This window comes from Salarias fasciatus, chromosome 2 (genome assembly GCF_902148845.1).
Source record: "Salarias fasciatus chromosome 2, fSalaFa1.1, whole genome shotgun sequence".
NCBI lineage: Eukaryota > Metazoa > Chordata > Actinopteri > Blenniiformes > Blenniidae > Salarias > Salarias fasciatus.
The window spans coordinates 9478257-9491978 of NC_043746.1; the positions used below are offsets into that span (position 1 = coordinate 9478257).

General features: G+C 43.2%; 1 protein-coding gene across 2 annotated transcripts; it reads right to left on the bottom strand.

Annotated features, from left to right (window-relative positions):
- Positions 1-523: 523 nt before the first annotated feature.
- Positions 524-11419, bottom strand: anxa6 (annexin A6). Of its 2 annotated transcripts, none has more exons than XM_030110058.1 (25): positions 11280-11419; positions 10341-10405; positions 7638-7722; positions 7394-7488; positions 7171-7284; positions 7002-7092; positions 6841-6920; positions 6687-6743; positions 6519-6612; positions 6022-6117; positions 5868-5926; positions 5261-5383; positions 5108-5166; positions 4834-4912; positions 4239-4320; positions 4048-4142; positions 3801-3914; positions 2995-3085; positions 2842-2921; positions 2656-2709; positions 2474-2567; positions 2292-2387; positions 2119-2177; positions 1858-1980; positions 524-940 (listed from the first exon to the last, which is right to left on the bottom strand). In XM_030110058.1, the coding sequence occupies exons 2-25, from the start codon at positions 10341-10343 to the stop codon at positions 875-877; spliced, it is 1989 nt and encodes a 662-aa protein (XP_029965918.1). In that variant the 5' UTR covers positions 10344-10405; positions 11280-11419; the 3' UTR covers positions 524-874. The 2 variants fall into 2 exon arrangements, with proteins under 2 accessions (XP_029965918.1, XP_029965909.1); XM_030110049.1 differs by having other exon boundaries at positions 1843-1980.
- Positions 11420-13722: the final 2303 nt, after the last annotated feature.

A 13722-nucleotide genomic window follows, 5' to 3' on the forward strand; every position in this document is an offset into this window, starting at 1 on the left:
ACTGAGACACTAACAAGGACGGAGGCAGCTGCCTTGCTCTTTTCGGCTGCACTGACAAGTATAGGAGTGCCTCAAATGCACAGGGAATAAAGCGTATGGTAACACGATAATACACAGTGTAAACTACTCTATTTTTAAAAAGCAGAGTGAATACTCCTCCAAACAACCGCAGCTATAACTGGATTAAAAGTATCTTCAATCTAAATCCTGATTATTATCATCGCTTACTTGGTTTTTACTTCCCTTTTAACGATAAACTACAATTGAGGGGTATTTTTTGAGTTTGTTAAGACATATTAACATTGAGTGGGAGTTTCCTGATGTTAAATATTCTAGTTCCCTTTTCACTCAATAGAGTTAGCATCAGCACAGTTAATCATTGAATTAGCCAGGAACCCAACCATTACACACTAAAAATGGATATGTGGTCTGTTCCTGTGCTTTTCATTCAAATATGAGTTTGAGGAAAAAAAATGGCAAAAAAAGACACTTTAAGATTCGATTAGAACTGTTTTATTTACGGTATAGTCACAGTACTTGTTGGATGGCCTACAACCTGAAGGCACTGCTTGAGCTGTATGTGAAGCCTCTTTCAACGCTACAGGGAAACAGAAGTTCTGTGTCATAAAAAAAAAAAAAGAAGAATAAAGAAATGAAGGAAAAAGGACAGACAGATCTCCTCCTGTCTGACAGGGAAAGTTAGAGCAAAGGAAAACTGGCGTGTGAGGCTGAGAGGTCATAGGTCACTTGGTTTGGCTTGATAATGGGGACATTGAAAGACACTGACGCTAAACAACCACAGTTTCACTCAGTGGACAGATTTTGTCTTGCGGTCGCTCGAGGCCGTGGGTAAAGCTGCAGGGACGCGGCAGGCTCAGTCCTCCCCTCCACAGAGGATCAGCAGGGTTTTCTCAGCAGGGTAGTCTCCTGAGGTATCGCCCTGGACGTGGACAGAAAACACACGCACAGCAGGAGTCAGTGCCGTTTCCATCGTGTGCATGTCTGCTGACATTTATTCATCACAGAGCGGACATGGGACGGCAGGGGCTTCTTCTGGTTCACACGAAACAGCGAAGCCGCAGCAAAGGTCACGAAATCAGCTGAAGTTAACAAAGGAGGTAAAAATGGAAGTACCCTTTAAATTAGCTGACGCTCAGAGATAAAGATCAGTCATTTAAGATCAGCATCATCATAATGTAACATTCTTAAACTTTTTTTTCAAGGATGTGTTCCTCATTTTGGAAAATGCACTCTCATTTCTTTAATTTATATATATAAAATAGGTGTGACCTGACTAATCTATAAAAACAGAGGTTTAAAGCAGTTTCAGGGAGGGGTGGTATTAATATTTAAATGTCAGTTTTATAAAAGTTTCCAGAAACAAACTGTAAGAATATTATTAACTCCAATGTATGCCTTGGGTAATAATATGAACAAGTTCTGCTGCTGTTGCCAGAAAAATATATTTACCGTCCAATTCGGCAGACTGTATTTATGTCATGGTGATTTCATCTGCAAGTTATAATAGACCTGCTTTAAGGAGCTTCCTGTCCCGGCCGCGCTCAGCCAATCAAACAGCAGATATGCAGAGGAAGTCAGGCTTGAAGGGGAATTCCTAAACAGCTGTGCAGTGGCCACAGACCCAGAATCCACCGCAGAGCAGCTATAGATTATCAAACCCCACCGCCCCACCACAGCAGCAGCAACAAAAAAAAAAAAGGAGGATGTGCAACTCACACGCAAACACACAGAGCGGGACAAAAGGCAGTGAGAGAAGAACTCTGCAGAGGGGAGCACCACAAACCAAACACAGTGTTAGTAAAGACAAAGACTCCGACTTACAATCATTGTTTCTACCTGGATGAATTCATGGAGGGAGGCGTCGTGCGTCTCCTTGAACTCTTTGCGTATATTGAAGAGGTCCACCTCGCTGCGGGACACCATGATGCGGATCAGCGCCCGGTCGTCTGTACCAAGACCCTGCAGGAGACATCAGCGGATTCTCTGTGTGCTCGGATTCATTTAGCTGAAAGCTTTTACTGTGAAAGTACACAAATCACCGCCTATAAATATCAGCGTATTCCCTTTTTTGCGTAGTTTTACAGCTTCATGAAATACCTTCATGGCTTTGTACAAACGATCTGCAAAATAGGACGGCTGGTTCTTCACACTGCGAACTGCAGATGAAAGGGAGAGAGAGAAAGCGCTGAGGCTTGCTCACACACTGCATGCTGTCAGCTCCAACTTCGATGTTGCACATAATCAAGCTGAACGTCAAGGACTATAGTTACCTATTGCATAAAATGCATTCTTCACATCTCCTGACATTTCCTTCTTGATAATCTGTTCGATGTCCTTGTTAGAACATTTGACAAACTCCTGGAAAACTGACCGAATGGGAAAACATGAATAATTATCACAATCTCAATCTCTGTGCATAAAACTGAAATGAAAGAACAGGAACTTGTGCTACCTTTCCTGAGATGGGGGAAACTCCTGGTGCACAGGATGCTCATGAACTTCATCTCCATGTCGTCAGAGTCTGCATTGCATGCATCTGCGAGTTCCTGATCATTTATGGAGAATTTTTTTTTTTAAATGCTTTATTTCATTTTATATGACAGTAAAATCTTGCAGGGGGATTGGGTGAATCACCTGTGCATCAGCCAAGGCTCTCTCCATGTCTGCAGGGCCCTCCTCTCTCGCACCCTGAACGTAACAAACTCGGTTAAATTCAACTTCATCTGTTAAAGGTATCAACAATTCAAATGAGGTATTTTGACATGATATATAAAAAAAAACAAACTTTGATAAAATTCTCAAGGTGATGCTGAATCTTGCCTGTGTGAGAGAAACGAGGATGCGACAGAAATGTCCTGAAGTGTCGGACTGAATGGCGTCTTCCAGGGACTTCTTGTAGGCTGCACCATAAAAGGAACATCTTATAACTGTAGCAACGGACTCTGAATGTAGTGCTGGTCAAATCAAACTCACCGTCCTTATAGGCAGCGTTCATGGCTTGTATTTGTTCGTTGTTCCTGGTAACCAGAATCTCGATGAGGGCGTGCTCGTCCGTCCCAGCTCCCTGACAAGGTGAGAGTGTCAGGCACAAACGCAACACAGAAAAAACACATTTAGACAACAAAAAAAAAAAAAACATACACCTGTTATGATCCTGGTGTTATTTGTTTTGTGCTTTCCCATGTTTTCCCCTGTTTTAGTCAGTTTTTGGATTTTCTGTACATGTGTTGGTGCTTCAGTATATTTGTGGCTGTGCTCTTGTTCTTCAGCTGTGTGTTTCAGTTTTTTTTTTTTTTTTTTAATGTAACCAGAGATTATAAACCTGTCTGTCTTGCTCTTAAATGGTTCACTTAGTTTGGACTTTGTTCCCTAGCTTTTAAGATTTATAATCTTTCATAAAGATCACGTTTTATTTTTAATCACACATCGGTACTGTATGTTCTCTCATTTGTTCTTTGATGGATTCTTGTTTCTTTTTTTTTTTAAGTTTGAAATTATTCAATTGAATTCCTTTCTGATGGACAAAGCTAAAAATGAACTGGATAAAAATAGAAAAGGGAACAAAAGATGAGTCAAGCTTCCTTGATGGGCTATAATTGAAGTCATTTGATTATCTAAATATTTTCCATATAAGTGGCACAGCATCCGGGTACCAGCTATACGACTGTGTGCCAAACAGTGGCTGAGACCAGCTTGGAAACACATAAGTTCCCGTGTCTTCACTGTAAAGAGACAATAATTGTACAGAACAGTTCAGTTGGAACATTTTCCTCCGTTACCTCCATCGCCTTTCTCATCATTTTGGCATCGAACTCAGCAGGGGTCAGCATGAGGCCGATAATCAGCCTCTCCAGGTTCTTCGACAGTTCAGACTTGAGGTCCTTCATCAGATCCTGAGAGACAATCAGACATTTAAAAAAGTCGGTATTGGAGCAGTTTGTTTACTCTGTGTGGTTGACTCAATCTGATCGGAAAAATTAACAATAGTTTTGTTTCCTTCTGTTTCGTTTCTAATCATTTACTTACACGGCCGAGCAGAGATTTGAAGGTCTGTCTGATCTCCTGCCTCTGAGCATTGCTTCTCTGTGCTACTATGTCAATGATGGCATCTTCATCCGTTCCTGTGGTTGAAAACGGGGAAATAACAAAACTGAAAAGTTGTTTGAAGACATTTTTCCTTGCATTTAATATGCGCCTCAGTCTTCTGAGCGGCATACCGAATCCCTTCATGGCTTTCCTCAGTGCCTGGGCGTCGGCAGCTGGGTCGAAACCAGACGCTGGACGGACTGTGGGCCTCAGCTGACGAGGTTCAGAAACAACATAGGAAGAACATTTACAAAGCGTCGTCTGTATGAGACATTCGGCTTTATTACTGAAATCAGCACATCACATGCAGAACTTTGCAACGCATGCAAAATGGAAATTTTTATACAAACAGATTATTCAATTTCCTGCCATTCGAGGGGGAAGGGCCGCTTTGAGGGTCAGAGGTCAGCCAGTTATCACACAGTTATAACACAGTGTTAGTGAAGCAGCCTTTTGTTATGAACTATGCGGAGCTGTTTTGGGCGTTCACTCTGCTCATCATGATGCACCTCCAAACAGCGGCGGAGAGAGCGTGATACAACAGCATCTCAATTAAATCTTCAGCCAGACAAAGCCTTTCGCTGTGCAGATGAAGCTGCGCCATCGGCACATGTCTGTGGCGCTGCCACGCCACGCACGTCGTCGCAGGGCCAGCAGGTATCTGAGATACAAGCCGAGCCAAGCATGCAGTGACACATCTAGCGCGGGAGCGGATGGAGCCCAAACCTGCACTTTGGTCATGGAACTTATTTCCCACATCTTGTAGGCTAGCTGAGCAGCTTCGGGGAAGAACTCTCCAGCTAAGCTGTAACGATCGGCGTTGATAGAACATTCAGCAGAGCACAAACCTTCAGCAGTGGGTAGATTTTTGACAACTTTGAGGTTTAAGCATCATGTAAGAGGTTTATATATGTCTCCAGGAAGAAGTTATCATGAGAGGAAGAAGTTAGAAAAGTGATGCTCTGTCACCACCATCTGGCCGCTGCATCATGGAACTCACTCATCGTCTCCTCCACACAGGTTGAGCAGAGTCCTCTTATAATCCCCAGACGTGTCGTCCTGTTTTACACAAAAACACAAACAAAAGCGAGAAATCAGCCGTGCACTGCAGGAAGATACTGGGTGTGTGTGAAAGCTGCGATATTTTTCCAACCTTGATCATGTTGTAGAGAGACTTCTCATATCTGAGACGGAAACACTCCCGGATGTCCAACATGTCGATTTCAGAGCGACAGATCATGATCCGGATCAGAGTGTTGTCAGCCGTTCCGAGACCCTGGGAGGGAAACACACAGTAGGTGAGGAGTCAGTGCAAACATCCACCCACCCATCCATTCATCCAGGATCTGCCAGAATGTCAGTGCACTGATATCTACTGACAACACAAGCAAAACAATGCTGTCATTAACTAGAAGCAACAACTACGAGTAAATTCTTCTAATGTTTGCATAAAATTCACAGTGTAATCTAAAGTCTACTGCAGTGTGTGTCTCTTCAGACATGTCGCTTCTCTGCAGTGGCCCGATGCTGGATTTCAGCAGCACAGCTTTGGGGTTTACTGTTATACTGTAAGAGTGCACCCCCCAGTGGTCACATTAGGAACCACAGTTACTTTTCCTTTTGTTGACGTCCTGTCTGTCATTTTCCAAGGTCGTCTCAAAGGTCAGATTGAACCCGATCAGGCCGATCTTTTATCCACAGCCCACATGTCTGACGCCCCTGGTCTACGGGAAGCAGGCTAAAGATGGACGTTTATTCACCTTCATTGACTTGTAGAGACGCTTGGCAAAGAACATGGGGACGCTCCTGATGCACTGAACTGTGGGAAAACACCAGAAGAAAAGACTGTGGTAAACAGAGAACAAAGTAGTCACTTTAAAACTGTAATTATAATGACTTCAGAGTGTTTCTCACCAACAGCCAGCATGAGCCTCTCGAAGTCTCCGGAGAGCTCGCTCTTAATGCTGTCCTCAATGGACACCTCTGCAATCTTCTCATAAGCATCAAAGACTGCATAAAGGACAAAGTTACAGGATATTTATGATCTTATGTTTTCAGGCAATCGAAACTGAAAGCACGTCAGGAGAGGTTAAGATGTTTAAACAGAGAAAAAGCTGAAAGTCAGAGCTTTTTCATTATTGGATAAAACCAGCTTCAAAGGGCAAAGCTCACAAGACTTTCACAACGGTAAGAAAACAGAAACACGCAAATGTTGACTCAGGTCGTAATGGGTCAAAGTTCAGCTGGAAAGTGCCCGATTTCAATACTGAGCAGCTGCAGAGTGTCTCTGTGAAGAATTTTGACAATTACACTGCAACGGCAGCCTCTAACGTGCTGGGCGACTGAAGGCTGCAGTGGGGATGAGCAGCATGCCACACCGCCGTGCTAACGTCCCTGAGAGCCGCGCTCACCCATGCGGAGGTGGGTCACGCTGCGGTTTCCCAGGATCATGATGAATTTGGCCTCGTCGGTCCCCCACTGCGCTTCTCCTGCTTCATACAGGTCCTACGAAGAGGAGGGAAATTATAGATGATTAAAAAAATGATAATAACTGAACTGCAAATGTTCAAAAGCCTTACTTGTGCGTCCTGCTCCACCAGGTCTGCATTCACCACTCCTGACTCGTCTCTGGTCCCCTGCAGCCGTCAAACCAGCACAACACACTGCTCATTAGTCAGTGATTAAATGCGCTGCATTAAGCCGCTCTCCGTCACAAACCCCCGGCGAGCTGACCTGCAGGAGAACAACCAGCATCTTCTTAAAGTGACCCGAAGTGTCTGCGATGACGTCCTCCTCCAAGTCTCTGCCATAAGCTGGAAACACACATAATAACGTTAAAGGCCGTTAATGTTTCCTATTTATGCATAATCGAATGTTATCTTAACAGGATTTACCATCCTTGTATGCTGCAACCATGTCGTGTATCTGCTTGTTGGTTCTAGATACCAGAACCTCAATCAGACATCTCTCATTCGTTCCAGCTCCCTTTAAGCAGAACATTAAGTTAGAAGATATGAACCAGTTTTAGTTTGGAAGACTGGAGCGACAGAGAGAGCGTCGTACTTTGATTGCGTCGTGGATTTCTTTGGCGTCGTGGTAGGCCGGTGTTCTCATCAGGCTGACAATGAGGCGTTCAAACTTCCCCGTCAGCTCGTATTTCAGATCGTCAATCAGGTCCTGAGAAACAAAGCAGTGAAAATAATTATAAGACACTTTCTAAAATGCAGAACGTTCAGACTGTTGTTGCAGTGAAAAAAGGGATTTAAAGAATAAAGCCATTGAGAACCTTTCCAAAGCTGCTTTTGTACGCTGAAATGACCTCCTGCCGCTGGGCGTTGCTTCGAGAGGTGACCAGGTCCAAGATGGCGTCTTTATCACTGCCTAAAGAAGACAAACGAACCACAGACTCTATCACTGCCTCAGATTCTTTGGAGAAAAAAAAATCTCTGAGTGGTAATCAAAGCGGCGAGAGGGAAGCGTGAAAGATGACCTTTACAAGTCCAACAGACAGAGAGGAGTGAGGAACTCACCAATGCCTTTCATGGCGTTGTACAGGGCCTCGGCATCAGCACTGGCGTCGAAGTCCGGAGCGTCTGATATTGTTCCTCTGAACACCTGAAAGAGCAGTCAGGAGCTGAACCGACGTTTCGCACACAAGGCAATTCAAAGTATGCTTCACACTCTGGATCTCTGCTGATATGTTAACTCTCGCCTTCAGCAACCTGCCAGCGGGCCTTCGCATTCATCCACACCCTCAGTCCACAGCAAACCTCAAATAAATAACCAGTCCGATTACTAATCACTCCATCTGTTGAGTAAACAGTTTACACTTTCTGTATGACTCACAGGAGATACGATAACAGATAAGCGCATGAGATAAAAACAAGACCTCATAAAAGAATAAAAGAACAAACAGCAAGACCAGTAATTAAAAAGTAAATAAGACAAGATATAGTTTTTACTCTCTCAATAAATTCACTTAAAGGTAATTTAAAAGCTATTTGGAATGGGTGCGGTCTGTCTTTGGAGGGTGTGAAGGAGTAGTGATTAGCTGTCGATGTGGCAACCATGTAATGGATTTTAAACATTCATGGACCCCAGAAGATGAAGATGAGCAACTTCGATGTTTTTGTTAAATTCTCTCTCTCATAAACCTGACACAGACATCTCAGTTAGTGCAATTAGGAGAACTGATCATCTCCAATCTAAATGCAGGCGGTTCCATCGGTCCCCCGACCCTTCACATGACGGCGAGAAAGACACTGATCATGTGAAGCGTTTGAAGACGGCTGACGCTGCAAAATGCAACTCATCCTGTGAGTAAAGTCCATTTACCTTTTAGAATAAACTCCAGAGACTTTGGTCACATTCCCACCTGGCTTCGCTGTACTTTTGTGTTTTTATGTTGACCAATAATATCAATATGCATGGAATACATGGAACACAGATTGTAACAATAAGAATCAGTATGTTCGCCTGGTGGGGATCTTTGTTTCTTTCTTTTTCTGGGTAAAAACTAAGTACATATTACAGTGAAGTAAGAGTTTCTTATTGCTAAGCTGAGCTTGCATGTTGCAAATGTTAAGCAACCGATTGACTCCGTACCTTCACGAGAAATGTGCTGATGTTCCTCATTCCAAGACAATCTACTTGCTTTTTCAACAGAGAAAGCTTTCAAAGTTACAAACGAGGTTAAATGTAAGCTATGGGGCAAACATGGCAGCAACGTTTGTGACTTATCTATGTGGCGGGCTGTGTGTGTCTGAATCTTGATTTTTGGAGGAATATTGATATTTGCAAGAGATTAGCAATGACAATAATAGTGTCTCAGGGTCTTTGTAATACTAAGTAGCGCCAGTGAGGAGCTCAATGAGTTCAACATAACATTACAGGAACTGGAATCGAAACCGGGTTGGTAAAAATTAGCAATAAACTGACGGCAATTAAAAAAAAAAAAAAAAAAATCAGATAAATCTGTGTAAAAGCAGATTTTTTTTCCCCACAACATTCACAACAAATCTCAGTATGCACTAATAAGTGTCATTACAGGCAAATAGATATAATTGTTCACCATTAAATATCAACACGTGCACAAATCAAGATAAATACAACTCTCCACGTGCACATGTGATTTGCTTCTACTATAATAGCACCATTTAAGATAAAGTTTCTTGTTTGCTCTGCATATCTCACTTCATGAACATACATCTGGCTTATCCACGCTGCCCTGCACAGTGTGAGCACAGACCGGTGTTCAAAAGTGACAAGACGCAACAGGGGCGGGAGGAGCTGCCAGTCCGACTGCCTGCACCTGTCCCGCTCTGACAGATCAGAGCCTGCTAAGGGTGACACAGAGTGCGTTCGTGTGGGCGCAGGAGTGGGAAAGACGTGGGCGTGTGCATGTGGCAGGGAGGGAGTCAGGTTGCTCAGAGAACATCTCTCTCTCGCACTGCAGGGGGTCTGACACACAATAGTCAGACACAGTGAAGCATGTCACACAACGACGGCTCCGTAGTTTCATTATTTCATCTCTGTTAAGTTATGAAACTGTAAGTTTGTACGTTGTGGGATTGAGAAGTCAAACTGCAGCTGTCGAGACCATATTGCTGCAGTGAGGCCAGCAGCCAAACGGGTGTGTGCAAGCTGGAGTGCAGCGGAGGGGCCTCTGCACACAATCTGCTGCATATCAGCCGCTATCATTCTTCGCGACAGCTGGAGAGCTTCACCCACATAGCAACAGGCCACAAATACAAACCCTTAGCAACAAACCAGCAAGTAATGTCATCAGAAAGAACAAAGTAATGTGAAAATTACAGATTGCACTTCCTCGGTGAATCTTATTTTCCATGCTGTCGAGGGATTAAATAACTCAACCTAAGAAGGTGTCTCACCTCATGTGAGCACGTAATGCCGGGGCACCATGTTCAGCCGGGACAATAAACCTGGACGCTTAAATGATTCTGCAAAGCCACGACTTTGGAAATGAGGCATCAGGTTTGTCTCTATCAGATGTGCAGGCGCCACAGGTACCAGCGACACCCTACACTGCCGCTTTTATGATGCAGACGACTCACAATGTGGCAGATGGCAGGAGGTGACCTCAGTCCATCCACACCCCTTTCAACCATGCACAAAAACATCCGTGTTACACAGACACCAGATCTGCTCCGCAGTTTAATATAGCCCCCATCGTTCTTATATAATGCAAGACGAGAAAGGCCCTGGTCACTTACCATTTTGCTTTATCAGATGTGCAGGTCCTATGTGTCAATAGTTGTCAGGAATTGATAGCTTCAGGCTTGAAGGGAGACAGAGAGAGAAATATTGAGGCACAGCAGGACAACAGCATCACACAACATCCCTGCTCTGCTGGAGGTGTCATTTACTCAAAAATGAAACACTAATCTTTCCTTTTCGGAGTCAAATCATGGAGCCGGTCTGTTCGCTTTGCTTCCTGCCGGATGATTACTGTAATACTGAGCAGCGCAGTACCAAAAAAGGAGAGGGGAGAGCATTTTCTATACGGCTCAGCCTCATGTTCACCTAACAAGACACACTGGGGGAAGGGATTTGATTTAAGTCAGGAGGCAGTATAAACTATGGAGTCACTTTATCCATGCTCCTACATGTAGCCATTTTCACATAGGTTGAGCATGAGGAGGCCAAGAAACTAAAAACCATGTCTGAATAAAAGCAGTGGATTACAAGTTTTTCTAAGTTAAAATCCATGAAAAGTGAAAAAAAAAAAAACTTTTGTGTGAAATAAAGTTGCACTGTTTGTTTAAGACCGGTTTGAGCTTTTCCTAAAATAGCATGGAAGGTTTAAGTTAATGTCATAATCAAGGTTTGGAGTGCGTGTGTGCGTGCGTGCGTGCGTGCGTGCGTGCGTGCGGTCCATATGCAGAGCCACACCCTCATCTATACCGCACAATCAATCAAACCGTTAGAAGGCTTTAAGCAACTTTTCCCAGTCAAAAGACATGCGTGGACCTATATTTACATGAATAATAAAGTCAATAAAAGTGCACCGGTTCTCCAGGACAGACTGTCTGTGCACAAAACTGCAGCCACGTTGGAAACTGACGCCTCAGCAAACGAGTCGCCGCAGTCCGAGTGGAGCGGTCCGGCCTCTGGATGTCTCCCGCCGGGACGCGGCGGCGGCGGCGGCTTACCGTCTCGGTTCGGGAGGTTTCCGCTGCTGGTCCTGCTGGGTCTCTTCTCTGCCCCCGACCACCCGGTGTGTGTGCGTGTGTGCGTGTGTGTGTGCGGGATTCGGGCCGTCCCGTTACGTGTCCTCAGTGACGCAGCGACTGCGGCGCTTCTCCCAAATGTCTGTGCGCGTCCTCCGCGCGCGCGCGCGTGTGAGAGAGGAATTGTAGAGTAATGTCTTACTGTAAAGTCAGTGCTATAATACACACACCACACACACATGCTACGGGACAGAGGATGTATCGGAGTGTGCATGTTCGGATTTTTCTTTTTTTTTCTTTTTAGGAAATGATCATTTTTATCAATTTCCGGTGAAACATCCCAAACACTGGAAACGTGTACGCGCCAACAGAAGTAAAGCAACTTCAGATGTCTGCACTAAACTTACATAACTCAAGGGCAGAAGCTGCTGGCGCTCCTGTGGAAGAAGCCGGTCTGCTCTATTTCTGGGGTCCATTCCAGTCAGAGGGGGCAGAAAGCAGCAGTCATGATGCCAGATGAATGAGTCCACGTGACTGACATGTTCTCCACAGCCAGCATGTTTCATGGTTCTTATTTCCATTGATCTCACTGTTTATAGGTCAAAAGATAAATGTCTGGAAATGTATATTTTTGAATTGGATCCCAGAAGTATTTACATAATAACAAGGAAGTGACAACACAAATAAAAAAAAGTGGAGATATATAATGATCAGGCTGAATGGAAACTCATGCATAATTGAAGAGAAATAGAAAACAATACACCAAGGAATCAACCAGAAGCTGAATAACTAATACAGGACACAAAGTAAATAGTCCCCCAACTTCCATTAGGTATCATCCATCCTCCATCTTCACCGGTACAATTACACACAAGTTCACACCTAATAGAGCCACCACTTCATCTTAAACCCATTTTTGGAACACGTGCACAGGGAGAGTGTGCAACCAGAAGCTTCTGAGTAACTAATAAAGATTTTACAGGGCATAACACAGAGACACAGTTGGTTCAACAGTGCAGAAGAAGACAGGTCATTTTTTTAGGTGGGCAGAAACAGAATAAGCTGTCTGGCAGTAGCAGGAATGAACACAGTTGAGTGCAACCTACGTGCTCAGCTTATTCAGCGAGTGCATCTCTTTAACAATGCAACACCATTCAAAGAGGAATTCCAGCTTTCCAACAGTAGAACATTTATTATTGTTTGTGCCCAGCAGATTTTTACAATAACTTCTTACGAGAAAAAAATGAAATAAAGTAAAGCAGAGAAAAGACATCCTTGACCCACAGATCAGCAATGCTGATACTTCTGGAAAAGAAAAAGACTGTTTCATGTTAGACAGCAATAATTCCTTCTGTTCATACCAGGACTAAATGCATGTTTAATTGTTCACCAGACCGTAAAATCTAGAAATGTGAAATTCATTTTGTTGGGTAACATCTATGTGTAACGGAATTAGACACATCTTCATGTATGTATATACTCATATTATATGGATGACGAAAGTATAAACATAAGCTCAAGACCAAAATAATGTCCAAAAAAATACAACGTGAACAATTACTTTTAAAGGGAAATAAGTTAGAATGTCTGAAAATCAACCCCCCAAAAAATGAAGAATAAATTTGGGGGAAAGAAACTATGAAATACAGAAACATTTCATTTCTTTCATTTTCATGTACAGGAGTGAAGGGATCATGTGAGGTGAGCAGCGATGGAGGCAGAGAGGAGGAGGCGTTTGGAGCACACTGACCTCTGCTGCATTGACATTGAACTGCACTCTGCTCAGGAGAACTGGAATAGAATTTATGGAGATTTTGCCAAGTTAAACTGCCAAAATGCAACAAGTACTAATATTTATCTGAAATGAAAAAAAAAAAAAATTGGCCAAAATCTTTTAATATTGAAGCCGTGCATAAGAAGGATAAAAATCCACCATCCAGTATATTGTTTTTGGATGGTAAAACTGGTGTTTTTAAAAAAAAAAAATCCAAGCATCCTGAGTCATAGCTACAGGTGTGACATTTTCAAAAAAACAAATGATTTGGGAATCTGTGGGAAATTCAGTTAATAATTTCTACTTGAATATGAAGGAGAACCTCCTACCTTCATCGACTCTCATGTAGGCTACTGCTGCTTCTTCAACCACCTCAGCAAGTTGGCGGCGGTCAGCGAGGCGTCTACTTATATTATTATGTCTGTTGTTGCGACAATGATTTAGTAGGCTCCAATTTCTCTCCAACAAGTGTTAAATTAACTGGCATCTATTTTTATTAGCATTAGCTCATGTGATGCTAAAAGTGTTAGCATTAGCCATCTCCACATGCCAGTTAGCATTAATGGCCTTAAAACATGAAAAACTATGTGCTGAACAAAGATTTCTTTTTTTTTTTTTCCTGACTGAAAAAAAAAATCCTGTTTTCCTAAA

Excerpts from the sequence above, each read along its gene's own strand:
- anxa6 (XM_030110049.1), bottom strand. Across the intron at positions 6,921-7,001 it reads GGTTGCAGCATACAAGGATG|CTTATGGCAGAGACTTGGAG; the intron begins GTAAATCCTGTT and ends GTGTGTTTCCAG. Across the intron at positions 2,178-2,291 it reads GAATGCATTTTATGCAATAG|TTCGCAGTGTGAAGAACCAG; the intron begins GTAACTATAGTC and ends TTTCATCTGCAG.